The sequence below is a fragment of the Peromyscus maniculatus genome, chromosome 15 (assembly GCF_049852395.1).
Source record: "Peromyscus maniculatus bairdii isolate BWxNUB_F1_BW_parent chromosome 15, HU_Pman_BW_mat_3.1, whole genome shotgun sequence".
NCBI classification, from domain to species: domain Eukaryota; kingdom Metazoa; phylum Chordata; class Mammalia; order Rodentia; family Cricetidae; genus Peromyscus; species Peromyscus maniculatus.
The window spans coordinates 8,860,794-8,877,089 of NC_134866.1; the positions used below are offsets into that span (position 1 = coordinate 8,860,794).

General features: G+C 54.1%; 2 protein-coding genes across 7 annotated transcripts in view; one reads left to right on the forward strand and one right to left on the reverse strand.

The window, feature by feature from the left end:
• Positions 1-2,868: 2,868 nt before the first annotated feature.
• Ankrd33b (ankyrin repeat domain 33B) overlaps positions 2,869-16,296 on the forward strand; it is an 88,760-nt gene continuing 75,332 nt past the window's right edge. Inside the window, exon 1 of one of the 4 annotated variants that reach the window (XR_006063874.2) lies at positions 2,869-4,142. Coding sequence is in view for 1 of the 4 variants with exons in the window: in XM_006979979.4 (XP_006980041.1) it covers positions 3,789-4,142 (354 nt within the window). In the remaining 3 variants the exon portion in view is untranslated. Of the gene's footprint in view, positions 4,143-5,060; positions 5,503-16,296 lie in introns of those variants that run through there. The other 3 variants (XM_006979979.4, XM_076551686.1, XM_076551685.1) reach the window with 3 other exon arrangements.
• LOC143268627 (uncharacterized) lies at positions 7,934-12,734 on the reverse strand. Of its 3 annotated transcripts, none has more exons than XM_076551687.1 (2): positions 10,290-12,734; positions 7,934-9,876 (listed from the first exon to the last, which is right to left on the reverse strand). In XM_076551687.1, exon 1 carries the CDS (start codon positions 11,161-11,163, stop codon positions 10,468-10,470), a length of 696 nt encoding a protein of 231 aa, XP_076407802.1. In that variant the 5' UTR covers positions 11,164-12,734; the 3' UTR covers positions 7,934-9,876; positions 10,290-10,467. The 3 variants fall into 3 exon arrangements, with proteins under 3 accessions (XP_076407802.1, XP_076407804.1, XP_076407803.1); XM_076551689.1 differs by having other exon boundaries at positions 7,934-9,143; positions 9,489-12,734; XM_076551688.1 differs by having other exon boundaries at positions 7,934-9,143; positions 9,434-12,734.

The following is a 16,296-nucleotide window of genomic DNA, read 5'->3' on the forward strand; positions in this document are numbered from 1 at the left end:
TTATTTTTATTTTACATGTATGAATGTTTTATCTGCATGCATGTGTGTGCAGCATGTGCGTGCCTGATGCCTGTGAGGTCGGAATAGGACGCTAGCTTCCCAGGAACTGAAATTACAGGATGACTATAAGCCACCACGTGACCACTAGGGACCAAACCCCAGGTCCTCTGCAAGAGCAGTAAGTGCTCTTAGCCACTGAACCATTTTCAGTCCTAAGGATTTTTTTTTTTTTTTTTGTATTTTGAAGTGTGTGTGAACGTGTGAGTTTGTGCTCATGAGGGCAGCGTCCATGGAGGCAAGAAGATCGTGTCAGATCCCTTGGAAGTGGAGTTACAAATAGTTGTGAGCTATTCAGTACTAGTGCTGGGAACCAAACTTGGGTCCTCTGCTAGACAAGGACATGCTCTTAACTGCTGAGACACTGAGCCATCTCTCTGCCCCCTTTTTTTCTTTTTTGGTTTTGGTGCCTGTCCTGGATCTCACTATGTAGACCAGGCTGGCCTCGAACTCACAGAGATCCACCTGCCTCTGCCTCCTGAGTGCTGGGATTAAAGGGGAGTGCCACCACCACCCAGCTCTTTTTCTTTTTCTTTTCGAGACTGACTTGCAACAATCTCTTAGCCTCGTATGTGGAGGTGCATCGCCATGCCCAGCCTTACCCTACATTTTTGCATTTACTTTTTTGTTTGTGTGTGTGTGTGTGTGTTTGCGTGCAGGCTTGTGTAGGGGTCAGAGGACAGTTTTCTGGAGTTGCTTTTCTCCTTACACCACGTGTTGTAGGAATTAAACCCAGGTTGTTAAGCTCAGAGGCAAGAGCCCTGACTGAGCCGTCTCACCAGCCCTGCATTCTAAGTTTGAAAAGCCTGATAGAGAAGTCTTACTAAGGTCGTGCTGAAAATACTTCAATGTTATAAAGACAAATTATTAAACTACATGGACAAAGTGAATATATATATATGTGTGTGTGTGTATATACATATATATACACTATATATGCTATGATGTGACACCTTTGAAACTCAAAACAATTCATTGAATGAACACAATTCCCCTCAATATTATTGATTTAAAAATGAGCTTATGTCTATCTCGAGTTTTGGTAAGCTGTTCCCTCCTTCTCACATAGATTTTGTTCACATAATATAGAAATGTTGACTTTGCAAAAATTAAAAATAAAATCTCTCTCTCTCTACACACACACACACACACACACACACATATATATGCCTCACTTTGATTTTGTTTCTTTTTCTCCATCTTCTCAAAGATGAAGACTGTCGTCCTTGTGATAAAGGGGTGCGTATATCACACACATACACATAATTGATCTTTGAGACTGAGTCTCAAGTAGTCCAGCCTGGCCTCAAATTTGCGGTGTAGCTGAATATGACCTTAAACTGGTCTCTCTTCACTGGCCTAGTACTGGGATTTCTTATCGACTCCAGTGGGAGGCACAGTGAATTCCAGGCTGAATTCATACAATAAGGATATGCTTTTAATAACAGGGGGAAAGCAATTAAAAAAAATCAGGACTCATTCTTTGGAGTTGTCTTATTTATTCCTCCCACCCTTCAAGTGCTGGGGACCAAACCTATAGCCTCGGGCATGCTAGGCAGGCACCTTACGGCTGCGCTATCCCCCAGTCCCATTCTTGTTTATCTTTATGTGGCAAATGATTCTAGCTCTAGTTGGACCTAAATTTCTGAGAAAGAAAAGAGGAAGTGAAAAACCAACAGTCCCCTTCCCCTTCAGTGGTGATAAGCTGCAGCTGGCTTGAGGGCACCCCCCACCCCCCAAACACACACACAAGGTTGCAGTGCGTTTATCTTCTCCCCCATCCTCAGAAACAGCCCTGTTCCCCCGAAGTGGTCCCATGGGCTTGGGGTGGTGGTGGTGGTGGATTCTGAATTTAAAACCCCTCTGCCAAGCTGGGAGGAGAGTAAGGCCAACAAGCCAGGACCACCAAGCCTCCTGTGGTCCACAAGGGGTTGGGGGGCGGGGTCAACTACCCTTGTAAACCCCCTGAGTCCCTGTAACAAAAGTCGGCCTGGAAAGGGGAAATTCCCAGTGGGAATGTACACAGCTGAGGACAAGTTACAGACACGGAGAAGTGGAGCCGTGATTGGGTGTGTGTGTGTGTGGGGGGTGGTTTTCCGAAAGAAAGTCCCGAGGACACCAGCTCCTCTGACCACGACAGTGTGACTGGCCCCGGTGGGTGCGGGTGGTGCCAGGCACCGCTCTAGTCTAGGACCTCAAGGGGCAAACGTCTCAGTCTACAGTGCCAGCCAGGAGCATACTGCATGTGCTTTTCCACCGTGCCCTTCGACTTGCCCGCCTGCGTCCAGGGGCTGTCTTGTGCCCCATGTCTCAGTTTTGTTCATCTTTCGCCGCCCCCCCCCCCCCGGCTGGTGCACCTGGTGGGCACGCTGCCAGGATCGGTGGAAAGGAAGAGAAGGAGGCAGTGGGGTGAGAGAGAAGTGAGGGGGTCTCTCCTCGCCTGCCTCTTAAGACACAGGCGGGATGTACAGGGTTTCCCCTGGAACAGGGCCACACCACCTTCTTCTCTCCGAAGGGAGGGGCTCCAGGTGACAAATCTTTAACACACGCTTCCCGACAAACAGATGCGCAAGAGCGGTCCGGTGCTACTGGTGCTTGGCGGTCTTATAGGCCAGTGGTCGAAGTTTCCGAAGCGTTTGGTTGCAGCCCTGGGATCAATCCCTTCTCTTTCTCATCTGTCACGATCCATTAGATCCCCCCTAAGTGACAATGGCCAGGGGTGGGGAGAGTGGAGCCCCCCACAGCTCTGGCCTGGTGCCGTAGACGTCCTCCTCAGGTAGGCGTCCTCCCCTGAGGTTCCTGATCACCTTTCCATCCATCTCTCCAAGATCTCTTTTCCGCCAACCAGCCAGGCACAGCCTGCTCAGGTTCTGTCCGACTTGGAGACTGCAGACTCCGCCCCCTCTTTGGGTGAGTCTTCCCAAATCAGTCTCCAGTCCCTATCTGGATCAGGATCGTCGCTAGGGCAGGTTCTCTCCAAGGTGGAGTTTCCTCCAAAGTGGACGGCTCCACCTCCCGCCCCAGAGTGGACGCCCTTTTCGGTGCTCCGAGAGCCTGCCCAGGCCGTCTCCGGAGGGCAAGTGGCCTTTGAGCTCAGGCTGCCCGGGAGGTGACCGGTCCTGCGGCTTCAGGAGAAACTGCCCCTCCTCTCGCTCCGGGGCTGGTTACAGTGGACCGTGGGGAGTGGAAAGGGGGCGGGTCTCCAGGGGCCGGTACTTTCCGACGCTGGAAACGCGCTCGGCCCTTGGCGTCCCGGGACCCCATTAACACCAGGGTCCCCAGGGAGCGGCCCAGGGAGGGGCGGGGCGCCCGCCGTCCCTCACGTTGGCTCTCAGCCTCTCGAGTTACAGCTTCGGGTTCTCCCGCGGGTGCCTTTCCCTGCTCCGGGACAAAGCGGCTCGGTGGCAGTGGCGCGGTCAGGAGAAGACCCCCGCTGCGCTCGGGACTCCTGCTCGCAAGGCGCCCCGCCCGCCGCCCCGCTTCCACCCCTCCCGGCAGCGCAGGGAAAGCCCCCGCGGCTCCTCCCACCCCAGGGGCTTTTCTCCAGTCGCCAGCGACTTTGCTTCGGGAGCGCAGCCGCCTGGCGCCGCTTTCCGCCGGGCTGGAGCGCACGGTGCCCCTGGCTCTTCTGCGGAACGCCAGGGGCAAGAATCGGTGACCTCGGGGCGCGCCCCGCGTCCCGGGTCCCCTAATCGTCACCTCGGCCCCCGGCCCGCGCCTAGGCCTCCAGCATGGTGCTGCTGGCTGGGCCCGGGCCGGAGGGCGGCGGGACGCGCTGCTTGTCCCCGCAGTCGCCGACGCCACCCCGGGGCGCGCAGACAGGGGACGACCCGGGGGACTACGAGGAGTACGAAGACTTCTCGAGTCTGCCGGACACCCGCAGCATAGCTTCAGACGATTCCTTCTACCCTCCCGGAGGCGAGGAGGAGTGCGGCGCGGCGAGCGCGGAGTGCGTCCCGGAGGGCGTCCCGGAAGCGGCGACCCTCCTGCGCGCCGCCTGCACCAACGACGTGGGGCTGCTGCGGGCGCTAGTGCTGCGCGGTCCGAGTTCCGAGGAGGTACAGGAGACTGACCGCAACGGCCGGGTAAGCTCGGGTGTGGGTCCCCTCCGCTCTCCTCCCTCGTCCCGACTCCCGTACCACCCCAAGTCTGGGTCTGCTGCCGCCCAGAGCACCCATTTCATTCCTTCTGTGTGGCGTATGGTAAAGGGACACCATTTGCTCCGCTCAGGTGCGGAGCCGGCGGGAAGGTGGCCCAGCTCGGCTTCCTAATGCATCCCGGTTCCTTTACCGCCCCGGGGATCCCTGGTTGTCCCTGGAGGCTTGCGCTGGAAAAGTGTTGACGTCTTGGGGCGGAGGGGTGTCCTTTCTCTTCACTGCCTCACTGACGGCTTCATTTCCCCAGGCCCCAGGTAGGTGACGGTCTCTACTCCCCTGCAGGGGGGCCACCTTTTCCTACCGTCACTCTCCAGTCCATTTGTCCCCTGGCTCCTTCCGCTGCCCTTGCCTAACACGTTGGTGTCCGAATTAGGATTTGGAAGCTACAGTTCCTTTCCTTACCCAAACCGCTCCGTTTTGCCATGCTTCCCCTAGTGGCCCGCGCTGCGGACCAGCCAGCCTCCTCGGCGGTCACCGCTGTGGGTCGAAGCCTAGGAGCCCTCACAGCCACCCTTCAGGCAGGCCGGGTGTCGCGCCGCACAGTAGCAGCAGCACACACTGGGGGCCGGCACACAGCGAGATAGCGAGGCAGTCTCCGTTAATCGTGCCGAGGCTCAGAGAGAGCAAGGAAGTTTCAGAACAGAAAAGAAAAAAGTTGGAGAGCTGTTCCCCCTGAACACGAACCCGGAAACTGACCTCTGTGCCCGTGTCCCCATTAGTCTCCGCTGGGTGGACAAACAGCCTCACCTGATTTCCATGCTCCCGGAGGCCCCATGGTTTCTGCAGACTCAGCCCTGCACAAATTAGGGCTTCTGCTGGAGAGTCACAGCTGACGGGGTGAGGGGGGAAAAAGCGCTTTACTATAGGGACGTGGTGACCCCCGTGCCTTTGGCTTATCTTGTATGTGTGCCGTAGTTTGCCCCCCGACTGCAGTCTGGGTCAGACTTAGGCCAGTGTGTGGCTTTCTGCTTTCTATAGCCCGGCAGCATTGAACTTGGAGAAATGGTTTGTGCTGGTGATGTGTCAGGGAGACCTATGTGATGAAGGCAGCAGCACCACCCTGGTACCCTGTCGTGGCTGCTCCAGCTGGCGTGCCGGAGGAGGAAAGGCTCAGGGGGCTATTTCTCTGCTCCACATTCAGCTTAACTAAGCGAGCTTTCCGGGTCAGGTGTTCTCAGTAGACACCTCTTCTTCCTGAGCAAGCATAGCCGCCGTGGCTGGAGAGGATCGCCACTGACAAAGGCTTTCGCTCCGTGTTTGGGAGGGTCTTCACTGGAAGCCTTCACCTGTGAGTGGCCGCTGGCCTCCTGGGCTTTATTAAATTTCCGGGGGGTGGGGTGGTGGTGGTGGCGGTGGAGGACGGACGCACAAACAATCCAAGTTGGAAGGCAGCAAGGAAAGCTGAGAAGTTAAACCATCCACCGAGGCTTGAGCTGGACCGCTGTAGAGCCCCTCCCCCCGCACAGAGGCCGGGAAGGGCCCGGTGGGAGCCTCCGGGCAGGTCCTGTTTTCCTCTTGTGGAGCACCCCTGCAGGGACAGTCCCTTCTGCGACGTGTGTGAGCCTGAAGTGGTGTCCTGCCCTGGAGCCGGGAGAAGCCCGGCACACATGGCCCTCATTTGCCATCTTTCTCTCCATTACTCCCTCGGTTGCTCCCATCGTTCTGAAGAGAACGTGGTCCAGCCTTGTGCCCGGTAAAGGTTTCTCTTGCTCTGGTTTCCCCTTCCTTTGATTATGAAGATAGAGACTGACGGACCTTTGTTCTGCTTTGTACCCATCAGATGACCCTGGGGACCCGAAGAAAAAGGGTCCTGGGCTTTTGATCTCTGGATCGGAGGACTAGGCCTATACTTCGCGAGCCCCGAGGGGAGAAAGCAACAGACTACGTTCTGATCCTTAGCTATTAAGGAGAAAGCAAGAGACTTAGGGAGTCAGGTGGCAGGAGACTTCTGGTCAGGCTGGTGGACTCAAGGGGTAGTGGCAGGTGCAGTATGGTTTGGTCATGGCCTGGAGTGGCGAGGAGGGGCTGGGGGAGCCGAGGCTAGAAAGGTCCACTCAGGCCAGGTGACGAGTAGCCAGCCACCCCTAGCTGGCTGAGAAATTCCGGGGATTGGGAGCAAACGAGGAGTGCCAGCTTGCCAGTGACCCTTCTGGTCTCTAGTGCTTCTGGTGCCTTCGCATGGTCACATGACTCACTTCCTCACCACCTGCAGGTTTCTGTCTTAAGAGTACTTTCTCTGGAAGGCCTTTCCGCCTGTCCCTGTCTAAGCCCAGAGCCGGCTAAGGGTGTTGAGACACCGATGGCTGACTGAGGTGGTCCGTAGGATGCTCGGTTCCCAGCTGGCGTCCTTTGAGCACAAGGAAGAGCCTTTAGGCAGGGAGGTGGAAAGTACAAAGGTTCTGAGGCAGGAGCAGTGTCCCGGCCAGGCCACAGGTTGATCATTTGCCCTAATGAAAACCTCGGGGCAGGCAGGACCAAGAGCTTTGGTGGACTAATAGTGAGGTGTTTGCATTAACAGCAGGTGATGGCGGGTGAGCACCTCTGCTTAGGGCCAGCTTCCCAGGAGCCTCTAAAGCAGCATTTCTCAGCCTGTGGGTTAAGACTCCTTTGGGGTCAAAGGACCCTTTCACAGGGGTCACATATCAGCTATTTATAGTATGATTCATAAGAGTAGCAAAATTACAGTTATGAAGTAGCAACTGAAGTTTTTATGGGTGGGTTGGGGGTCACCACAACATGAGGAACTGTATTAAAGGGTCACAGCAGCTTTGGGAAGGTTGGGAACCACATCTGGAGAGGCTTTTGAAGTTGCTGTTACGCTGAATAGCTCACTTCTTAGCAGGTCCAGCCTGAGCCACAGGTAGCTGAGGATCACCCGTGAGACTAGGGGATATGGCTGACCATACAACTTTGCTGCTGAATCAGTGTGTTCTGGAAGGATCTCGGGATTTACTGTGTGACACTTAGATATTTATCACATAATTTTCCAGTAACCCTGACCACATGCTCTCCCCGTGTGTTTGGTTCCTCACATTAAAGGATGTCGAAACCCTCCAGACACCCTTTTCTTCACACCTTAGCATGTAAGTCAGGTTGACTCCTGCAGCCCTGGTGTCTGCTGGAATCTCAGGAACTTTCCCAAAGTCACTGTTCACCCCAGCATGGGCTGCCTCCCCTCATGCAAGTACCCCATTTTACAGTTACTTGGGTGTGAGCAACACATTCCCGAAATACAGTTGAGAAATTTGTGGCATATTTTTTAATGAAAGATTTATTATGAATGTAGGAGTCTCCTCTTCTTAAAGTGAGGGTCATAGTGTTGGAATTCATACACAACCCTCCTAGACCTCGCATATCCTGTGGAACCAAGAAATGGGCTTACTCCAGCAGAGAAGCAGAACTTTCAGGTCTTTGTTAGTTACTATGGAGAATGGGCCCTGGCCTCCAACCTCCAATGCTTGCCAAGGGCCAGTGCCCAGGGAGATGTTGCTTTGCTGTTTAGGAAGATGAGTTCATATGTTTTTTCCCCTCTTCATCTCTCTCTCTCTCTCTCTCTCTCTCTCTCTCTCTCTCTCTCTCTCTCTCTCTCTCTCTCTCTCTCTCTTTCTCTCTCTCTAGGCAGCGAGGGGGGGCAAAGTGGGTGTGTGACTGAAAGACCCCCGGCTGAGATCTTTCTCCGGGAGAGACCCCAAACCCAAGGAACACACCGAAACCACAGATCAGATGCAAAAGCAAGAGGGTTTATTTAGACCAGGTACCTGGGGCGAAGTCTCTTGGAGGACTTGCGCCCTTTCCTAGGGCAAGGGGGACTTTTTATGGGATCCCAGGGGCAGAGGCGCGGTTACAGAAGCGAGAAGCATAGTTACAGGGTCCCTATTGGTTGTTTCAAAGAAGGCCAGGGTGAACTTGGGGTCATATGTGTGTGGCTGATTTGGCCTTGTCCAGGCCAGCTGCTTATTCCTCAAGGCCAGGGGCCCGCCATAAAATATCAACTGTCTTACTCCCAAGGCTGCTGACCACAGTTATCTCTCTCAAGGCTGGCCATAGCTATCTCTGTCAAGGCCGGGTAGCTGGCTATGGCTGTGAACTCCTGTTTTTCTGATTCCTGCAGAATGGCGTTTCTAAGGCCAAGTTATAGGGGGGGGGCGCATTTCATTGGCCCAAAGCCCCATGTCCTCATAATGGAGCGGGGGTCTTTCATTCCCCCATTTTCTTTTGTACCAAATGAAATCTTTCATTTTAGGATGGAGAATAAGGGGTTAGCTCTATCTCTGACTGTCTGAGCCTCTGATATTGCTTGGTTAGGATCAAAGCCTGGGCAACAGAAACCTTATCCTTGATGAATTGTACCAATCTGTTGAGGATGTATGACCCAAACAATAAAATGAGCAGGAGGATGATTAGGGGCCCATAATGGTGGAGACAAGGGTCATAAACCACGGTGACCTTTGGAACTATCTTTTAAATCATTTTTGTTGAGCATGGCTACTTGGAGCTGTCTGAATTGGCCGGTCTCTATAAGGGCTGCAGTCCCTGTATCTACCCCAGCAGCTATTTTGTTTATGGTAATTTTTTTCAGTAACAGGGCCAGCGTCAGGGAAACAGGCTCTCTGGTGATGTCCCTCCTTATGTCAGGAGGACTATTAGGGGGATCAAGGGGACCCCCGGGTGAGTCTTATCTTTAGTGGGTTTGGAGAGCGTTGAACTAGATGTCTCGGTGCCCTCAGCTTCGTCGGGTTTCTTGGCAGCCTTTACATGCGACGTGTGGACCCAAGCCGCTGTCCCGTCAACCTCGGCTCTAGGTTCCTAGATTGAGGGCGTCGGACCCAGACAGAGTCCCCAATCTTGAATGGGTGAGGCACCACCGGGCGGTTCAGTTGTTTTCGGCAGGCAGGGGTTTTTATACCGTCTTTTGCATCAGTTGGAGGGCTAGTGGCAAAAGAGGAGATATCAGAGTAAAGGAAATTTACAATTGGTGGGGGAGCCCCATACATGATCTCGAACGGGGTTAGGCCATGAGGCCCAGGAGTGTTCCGGGCTCGGTAAAGGGCTAGGGGGAGTAGGAGCACCCAATCTCTAGTGCCAGTTGCAAGCGTTAATTTGGTTAAAGTCTCCTTAATGGTTTTATTTGTACGTTCTACCTGTCCTGAGCTCTGGGGGCTGTATGCACAATGAAGTTTCCAATCGATCCCCCGTAGCCTGGCCACCTCCTGACTTACCTGGGAGACGAAGGCGGGCCCATTGTCTGACCCCAATATCTGGGGTATTCCATACCTGGGAAAGATGTCATCTAGGAGTTTTTTGGTTACCACGTTAGCGGTCTTTTTTTCTTGGTAGGCAAGGCCTCTGTCCATCTATGATGTAAGCTTGTCGCTCGGGGCTCCATTCCGCCCCCATTTTCTTTTGTTAGTTCCTGGTCCTCCGGGCTTCCGCCATCTGGAGGGCCTGGGTCAGCGCGATCAGCTCTGCCTTTTGGGCCGATGTTCCAGGTAGCAGTGGTGAGGTCCAAACTATCTCCGATTCGGTGGTGACGGCTGCTCCGGCCCTCCGTTCTCCTTCTTGGAGGAAGCTGCTCCCATCCGTGAGCCAGGCAGCAGGGTTGCGGGGTTGAGGGAGACAACTGGTCTGAACATCACTCGGTCTGGGGGCTGCTGGACCAGAGCTTTCACCGCATGGGAGGATAACACAGTTAATGGCTGTCCCAAAGTCAGTTTCCCTGCATCCTTGAGCAAAACAGCAATGGCTACCACATGTAGACAGGGGGGCGGGCCATCCTGCAGCTACCGGGCTTTCATGGCCCCAGTCTCTGTATCAACATTTCTTTTGCAAAGCCTGAGTTCTCGTCCACGAACAGTTTAAAGGGCTAGGACTTGTAGGGGGCTCCCTTTGGGTCCTGTCCAGATGTCAGCTGAACCTTTTTTTTTTTTTTTTTTTTTCCTCTGTGTCTCTCTAAGTCCTTTTTTTAAAAACGCGCTGCCGGCGTCTCTTTCTGGTAACCTGAGCCCAATCGGTAGGGGGTTAGAGCCCCTGGAGACCCGCTAAGAGCAACTGGCCAGAGATGTAGGTGTTCCCTACCTTCGCTGCTTTGTCCCGCCTTCCTCGTAGGCGACCGGCAATTGGGGAGGAAGCAGGAACTTTATCTTTCGCTGTTTGGGGGCCGCTGCAGGAGCCGCCGGTCCCTCCGGCGCTGTCGGGGGGGTTGTAACACTCGGGGCGGGGTGACTCGGCGTCCATGGGTGACGCCGCCCCCTAGTCACCTTCCCCATATTGGGCCGGAGCCGGTCGTGGCACATCGCTGTGGGTCGCCGGCCAGGGGGCGGTCCCTCGCCGACCCCATCCCCGGCCCCGCCTGCGTGTCCCTGCCACATCCCGTGTCCGCCTGCGCCGCCGCTGCCGACTGTGCCGCTCGGCCGCCCATCGCGCTATCCACCGCCCCTCCAAGCGAGCGGCTGTGGGGCGTTGCCGGGACCGAGGCCGCCTGCGCCGCCGCTGGCTCCCCGCCGCCCGGGTCCGGCTGGTCGCCGGCCCCGCCCCTGGCCCCGCCTGTGTCGCCGCGGGCCTCCGCCGCCCGGGTCCCGGCCAGCCGCGCCGGGGGCCACCGCGCGCGCGCGCGCGCGCCGCCGGAGGGCAGGTCCGAGCCCGAGTAGGCGCGGGTGCGGCCGTTGGCGGCGGGGCCACTCTGCTTGGTGCCCATGTCCGCGCCGCCCCGGGCCTCCGCGATCAGATTCCCCTGGTCTGCACCAGCTCCAAGTCCGCTGTTAGGCGCCACGCGGAAAACCACGGCCCGGCGGGGCAGACTCCTCCGCCCGCACGGGAGACATGGACAGCCGGGGAGAGCGGGGAGTGAGGGGAGCCCCCCCCAGCGCCGTCCCGGACCCCCGCGACCGCGCCGCGGCCGCGCGGACGGGAGGAGGCGCGGGGAAACCCCGGCGCCCTCCGCCGCCGCCATCACCGCTGACGGCCTGCGGGGACTGGGCAGGGGGCGTCCCGGCGCCCTAGCTTCCCGGCGGCCCCGCCTGCGCGTTCTCTTCTCCCGCACCCGCTTGCAAGCCTGCCCGCGCGCCCGCCTGCGCCGGAGCAGCGGCCCGCGGGGAGAGGAAAAGACTCGCTGGTGTGGGGTTAGGGAGGAACAGGGAGTGGGAGGGATCCGCCGATCTGGCTTCCTCGGCCCCGGGATTCGGCGAGCGCTGCTGCCGCCGGGGGGCTGAGGGGAAGAGAAACGGCTTAACCTATGGGGGAGGTTCTGTTGTCAGGAGTCTCCACATGGCAATGTATGGGACCTGGTCCGGGTGGCCATGGGGACTGGAAGCAAAAACTTTTCCCTCCACCTGTGAAATAAGACTGAGGTTAAAGGTTTCCTGACGAGGCCATCCTACATCCATTTTAACCCAATTGGCCTCGCAAAGAGTGATCTATTTTTTTTTTTTTTTTTGATTACGACTCCTTTGTTGTTGGCTCGTGTCTTTCTTTACGTCTGACCAGTGTTTAAGCATGAGGCTCAAGGGGGTGATGACAGTCTGTCCTATGGCTGTTTTTAAGAGGAGAACGGTTAAACAGAAAACAAAAAAAAAAACGACAGACCAATATAAATAAGACTAACACTCGCTGCGCGGCTTCGGTTCCAAACCGAAAGCAAAACCAGAAAAACCGTGCCCCCAGAGGGGTCTTCAGACCGTGCCACAGAGGGCACTTCAGATGAACCGTGGAACGTCTTCCAGGTTCCCAGATTCCCCTAGGACGTCTCCCAGGGTTCAGTGGCGAAGTCCAGACCCGTCGGTCCCCCTTTCAGATCCACTGACACAGACAGATTATCAGACGCAGGCGCGGAGACAAACAAACAACATTTAACACTCAGACAAACAGACAACCCTCAGACTGGACAGGGATGACATAAATCAAGGCCGGCCGGCTTACCTCCTGATGGTGGGTCGGTGGTCCCAGGGAGGGGTCTCAATCCCCGTACGGGCCACCAAATGAAAGACCCCCGGCTGAGATCTTTCTCCGGGAGAGACCCCAAACCCAAGGAACACACCGAAACCACAGATCAGATGCAAAAGCAAGAGGGTTTATTTAGACCAGGTACCTGGGGCGAAGTCTCTTGGAGGACTTGCGCCCTTTCCTAGGGCAAGGGGGACTTTTTATGGGATCCCAGGGGCAGAGGCGCGGTTACAGAAGCGAGAAGCATAGTTACAGGGTCCCTATTGGTTGTTTCAAAGAAGGCCAGGGTGAACTTGGGGTCATATGTGTGTGGCTGATTTGGCCTTGTCCAGGCCAGCTGCTTATTCCTCAAGGCCAGGGGCCCGCCATAAAATATCAACTGTCTTACTCCCAAGGCTGCTGACCACAGTTATCTCTCTCAAGGCTGGCCATAGCTATCTCTGTCAAGGCCGGGTAGCTGGCTATGGCTGTGAACTCCTGTTTTTCTGATTCCTGCAGAATGGCGTTTCTAAGGCCAAGTTATAGGGGGGGGGCGCATTTCATTGGCCCAAAGCCCCATGTCCTCATAATGGAGCGGGGGTCTTTCATGACCTCTGTGTGGGTATGCTTGTGTGTGTGTGTGTGTGTGTGTGTGTGTGTGTGTGTGTGTGTGAATGTGGGCATTCTCACTATGGTGCTTATGTGGGTGTCAAAGGAGAACCTCAGGGGTATCCCTCACCTCCCACCTTGTTTGAGTCAGGGTTTCTTGTTAATCTGCTTCGGCATGTGTCAGGGTGACCCACGGACTTCCAGAGATTTTCCTGTGTCTGCCTTCCATCTTGTCCTAGGAATGTTGGGATTACAGGACTGGGATTATAGGCCTGCAGAATGGAGTTTGGCTTTATGTGAGTCCTAGGGGTTCGAACTTAGGTCCTCATGCTTGTGTGGCAAATGCTTCATCCACTGAGCCACCTCCCTGGTCCACTGTGTTTCTGGTTTCCTCCTCTAGTGTGGGGAGGGAAAGAAGGGTGCATTGAATAGCATTGCCCTGGGAACTCCAGGAATTGTATTCAAAGAGAATCGGCTCGCCTTTTGGAACCTCTTCCCCATGCTGGGATGCCTCGCCCATCTTTGATGCCGGGAGAGGAGCTTGGTCCTGCCTCAACTTGATATGTCATGCTTTGTTGACTCCCAAGGGAGGCCTGCCCTCTTTCTGAGCAGAGGAGGAGAGGATGGGGGAGGAGTAGACAGGAGGTGGAGGGGGAGGGAATGGGAAGAGAAGAGGGGGGGGGGTCTGTGGTTGGTATGTGAAATAAATGAAAAAAAAAAATTAAGTGAGTCAGCTCAAGTGAGCTTGGGAAGACTGGGCCTGTGATAGGGGGCCGGCTTTTCCTCTTCTGCTGACCTTGGGGGTGTGCCCAGGCCTAGCACTGGTAGAGAGGAGCTTATGTTTTAGGTAGGAGGATATCAGTTATCTGGGGCTATGTGGTGTTATGTGTGTTAGTCAGTCCTGTGCACCTACAACAAGAATAATTGAGATAATTGATTTATAAGAATGTATTTGTGTGGGTTCATACTTACGCAGCAGCTTCCCGCCCAGGCCCGAACAGGACTATCAGTTTTTGCCTCTGGGTGCTGGATGGCCGTGGCTGCGTGGGACAGGCAGTTGCTCAGCTTGACGCAGCCGCAGACCCCTCAGTCTTAAAGTCTCCTTTGAGGACACATACATACCTCTTGGGATCTGAGAACCTGGTGCTGGGCCCCATTTTCTAATAGTTTGACCATTTCTTAGGAGTCCTACTTTGGGAACCAAGCTTTTAAGCCAAGGGTCTTACTGGACGTTTACCTGAGCCATACCGTGTTAACTCACACCTAGGCATCCCCGGGGGTTCAGTAGTCGCCTCTCTGCGGAGGGTGGCCAAGTGCAGCCTATGGAGGCTAGATTTTCCATTTGTCTGCACTCAGCTGGTGGTGAGCTGCAGATGGTGAGACCAGGATGGCCTGGGCTGATGACTCATCTCGTGACTGTTCATCCCCCAGCAGGCTGGTCCTGCTGGCTTTCTATGGCACATGCAAGGTTCCAGGAGGGCCATTGTGGCCCAGGTTTAAGTCCACTTCTGCTGAAGTCAGTCACGGGTCAAGTTCAAGTGGAAAAAGCAGGCTTTCCTCTCAGTGGGGGGGCTATGAAGTAGGGGTGGAGTGGGGAGAGATTTCTTTCTGTCAAGTATACCTGAGGGACGATGAGGCGAAGTCTAGGACAGAGACAGGCTCTCCCCTGGGTGTCTCCGTCAAATTCCAGGCCTTTGTATGTTTAGCTGTTGAGGAGTGATAATTTGTGTAGCTGTGTCTGTGGGAGCTCATGGGGAAGTGCTTGGGAGTCAAGGGGTCCTGGTTTGAGGGCAACCCTCTTTGATAGGTTGTGCTGGTGTGGTTTGCTCTCTGTTGTTTTTTCTGAGTTGTTTGAATGATGCACACACACTCAGCCTCCGTGTCTACGGGATGCTTGGGACTTCTAGGTCACTGAAACAGCCTTTGATTCAGAGTTCAGCTCCCGGGAGGCTGTGATGAGAGGGTGGTTATTTCAGAACAGGTGAGGGGGTTGACCAGATGGCTCAGCCGGTAAAGGCGCTTGCTACACAAGGCTAACTACCTAAGTTTAACCCCAGGAACTGTCATAAGAGTGGGAGGAGAGAACTGACTGGAGAACATTGTTGTCCTCTGATCCTCTCCACACACATGCTGTGTGGTGTGTGCACCAGTGAACGGTTTCAAAGGTTTTGGTTCACAGTCACTTGGGCCTGTTGTGTTGGGTCTGTGGCTGCACAGTACAGTGTGGTGGGAACATATGACAGAGGAGACTTCATGGCCGTCAGGAGCAAAGAGAGAAAAAGAGGTTGAGATACTATTATTCATTAAAAATCTTGTCCCTAATGACCGAACTTCCTCCCAGTTGGCCCCACCTCCTAAAGGTTTATCACATCCTCATAGTGATACAGGCCTTCAACACATGGACCTCTGAGCAACACTCAATGTCCATTTTATAATGAGTTACTATATAGACCCTTTTCGTTTTATAGCTGGTGACAGTGGGGCCCATGGGGCAGGCAAGAAGGCTCAGAGGAGAGAGGCACTTGCTGCCAAGCCCAGTTATCTGGGTTGTCCAACATACAAGCTCTGGGTCACACATGTACCAGCACATGAAATGCCAGGTATCAATGCTCTGTTGGATGTGTGGCTGGCAAAGGTTTTCTCTCATTTTGTAGGTTGCTGCTTGACTTGGTTGACTATTTCTTTTGCTGTACAGAAGCCTTTGAGTTTCATGTGGTCCTGTTTTCAATTGTTGGCCTCATTTCCTGAGTAATTAATTGGGTTCCTATTTAGAAATCCTTACCTGGGCTTGTGTGTTACCGTGCACTCTCTGCTGCCTTCTGCAGCAGTTTCAGGTTCTTCATGGAGGTTTTTGATTCACCTGGAGTTGAGTTTCATACAGGGAGAGTTAAGAGTCTAGTTTCTTGCTTCTACATGTGGACATCCGGTTTTCCCAACACCATTTGTTGAAGCTGTTGTCTTCAGTATGTGTATCTTTGGTCTTTGTAAAGAATTAGGTGGCGGTAGCTGTGCAGATGTAAATCTGGGTCCTCTTAGTCTATTTACATGTCTGTTTTTATGCTAGTACCATGTTCTTTTTTATTACTGTAGCTCTGTGGTATTAGAGATCGGGATGCTAAGGCCTTAGTCTTTTTGCTTAGGATTGCCTTTAGCCCTCCCTTGTAATTTCTTGTGGACCACTGTTTCAGCTTATTGGTGTAGCAATTCTAAATCACAGCCATAGGGCATACATAAGTCAAAACAATCCCTTATGCAAAACAATATGTTGTTATATTTTTTTTTATTAAAAAAGAGTAAGAAGAAAATAGAAGTTGTTGAATTGAGTGAAGGCAATATGTTTCATTCAAGAAAGTGGGAAGTAATTCATGTAACCAGTCTGGTGTGTGTGTGTGTGTGTGTGTGTGTGTGTGTGTGTGTGTGTGTGTGTATGTGTACATGTGTGTATACATTCTCACACATATGCACACATATAATTAATGCCATTGTGATATTGCTCTGGCCTTCCCTTAACTTCCTGATCTCCATGGAAAGAATTCCAATGAGGTACACAGAGTAT

What these genes read in the sequence shown, in the direction of transcription:
- LOC143268627 (XM_076551687.1), bottom strand. Translation starts at nt 11,163, where the DNA reads ATGGCGGCGGCGGAGGGCGCCGGGGTTTCCCCGCGCCTCCTCCCGTCC.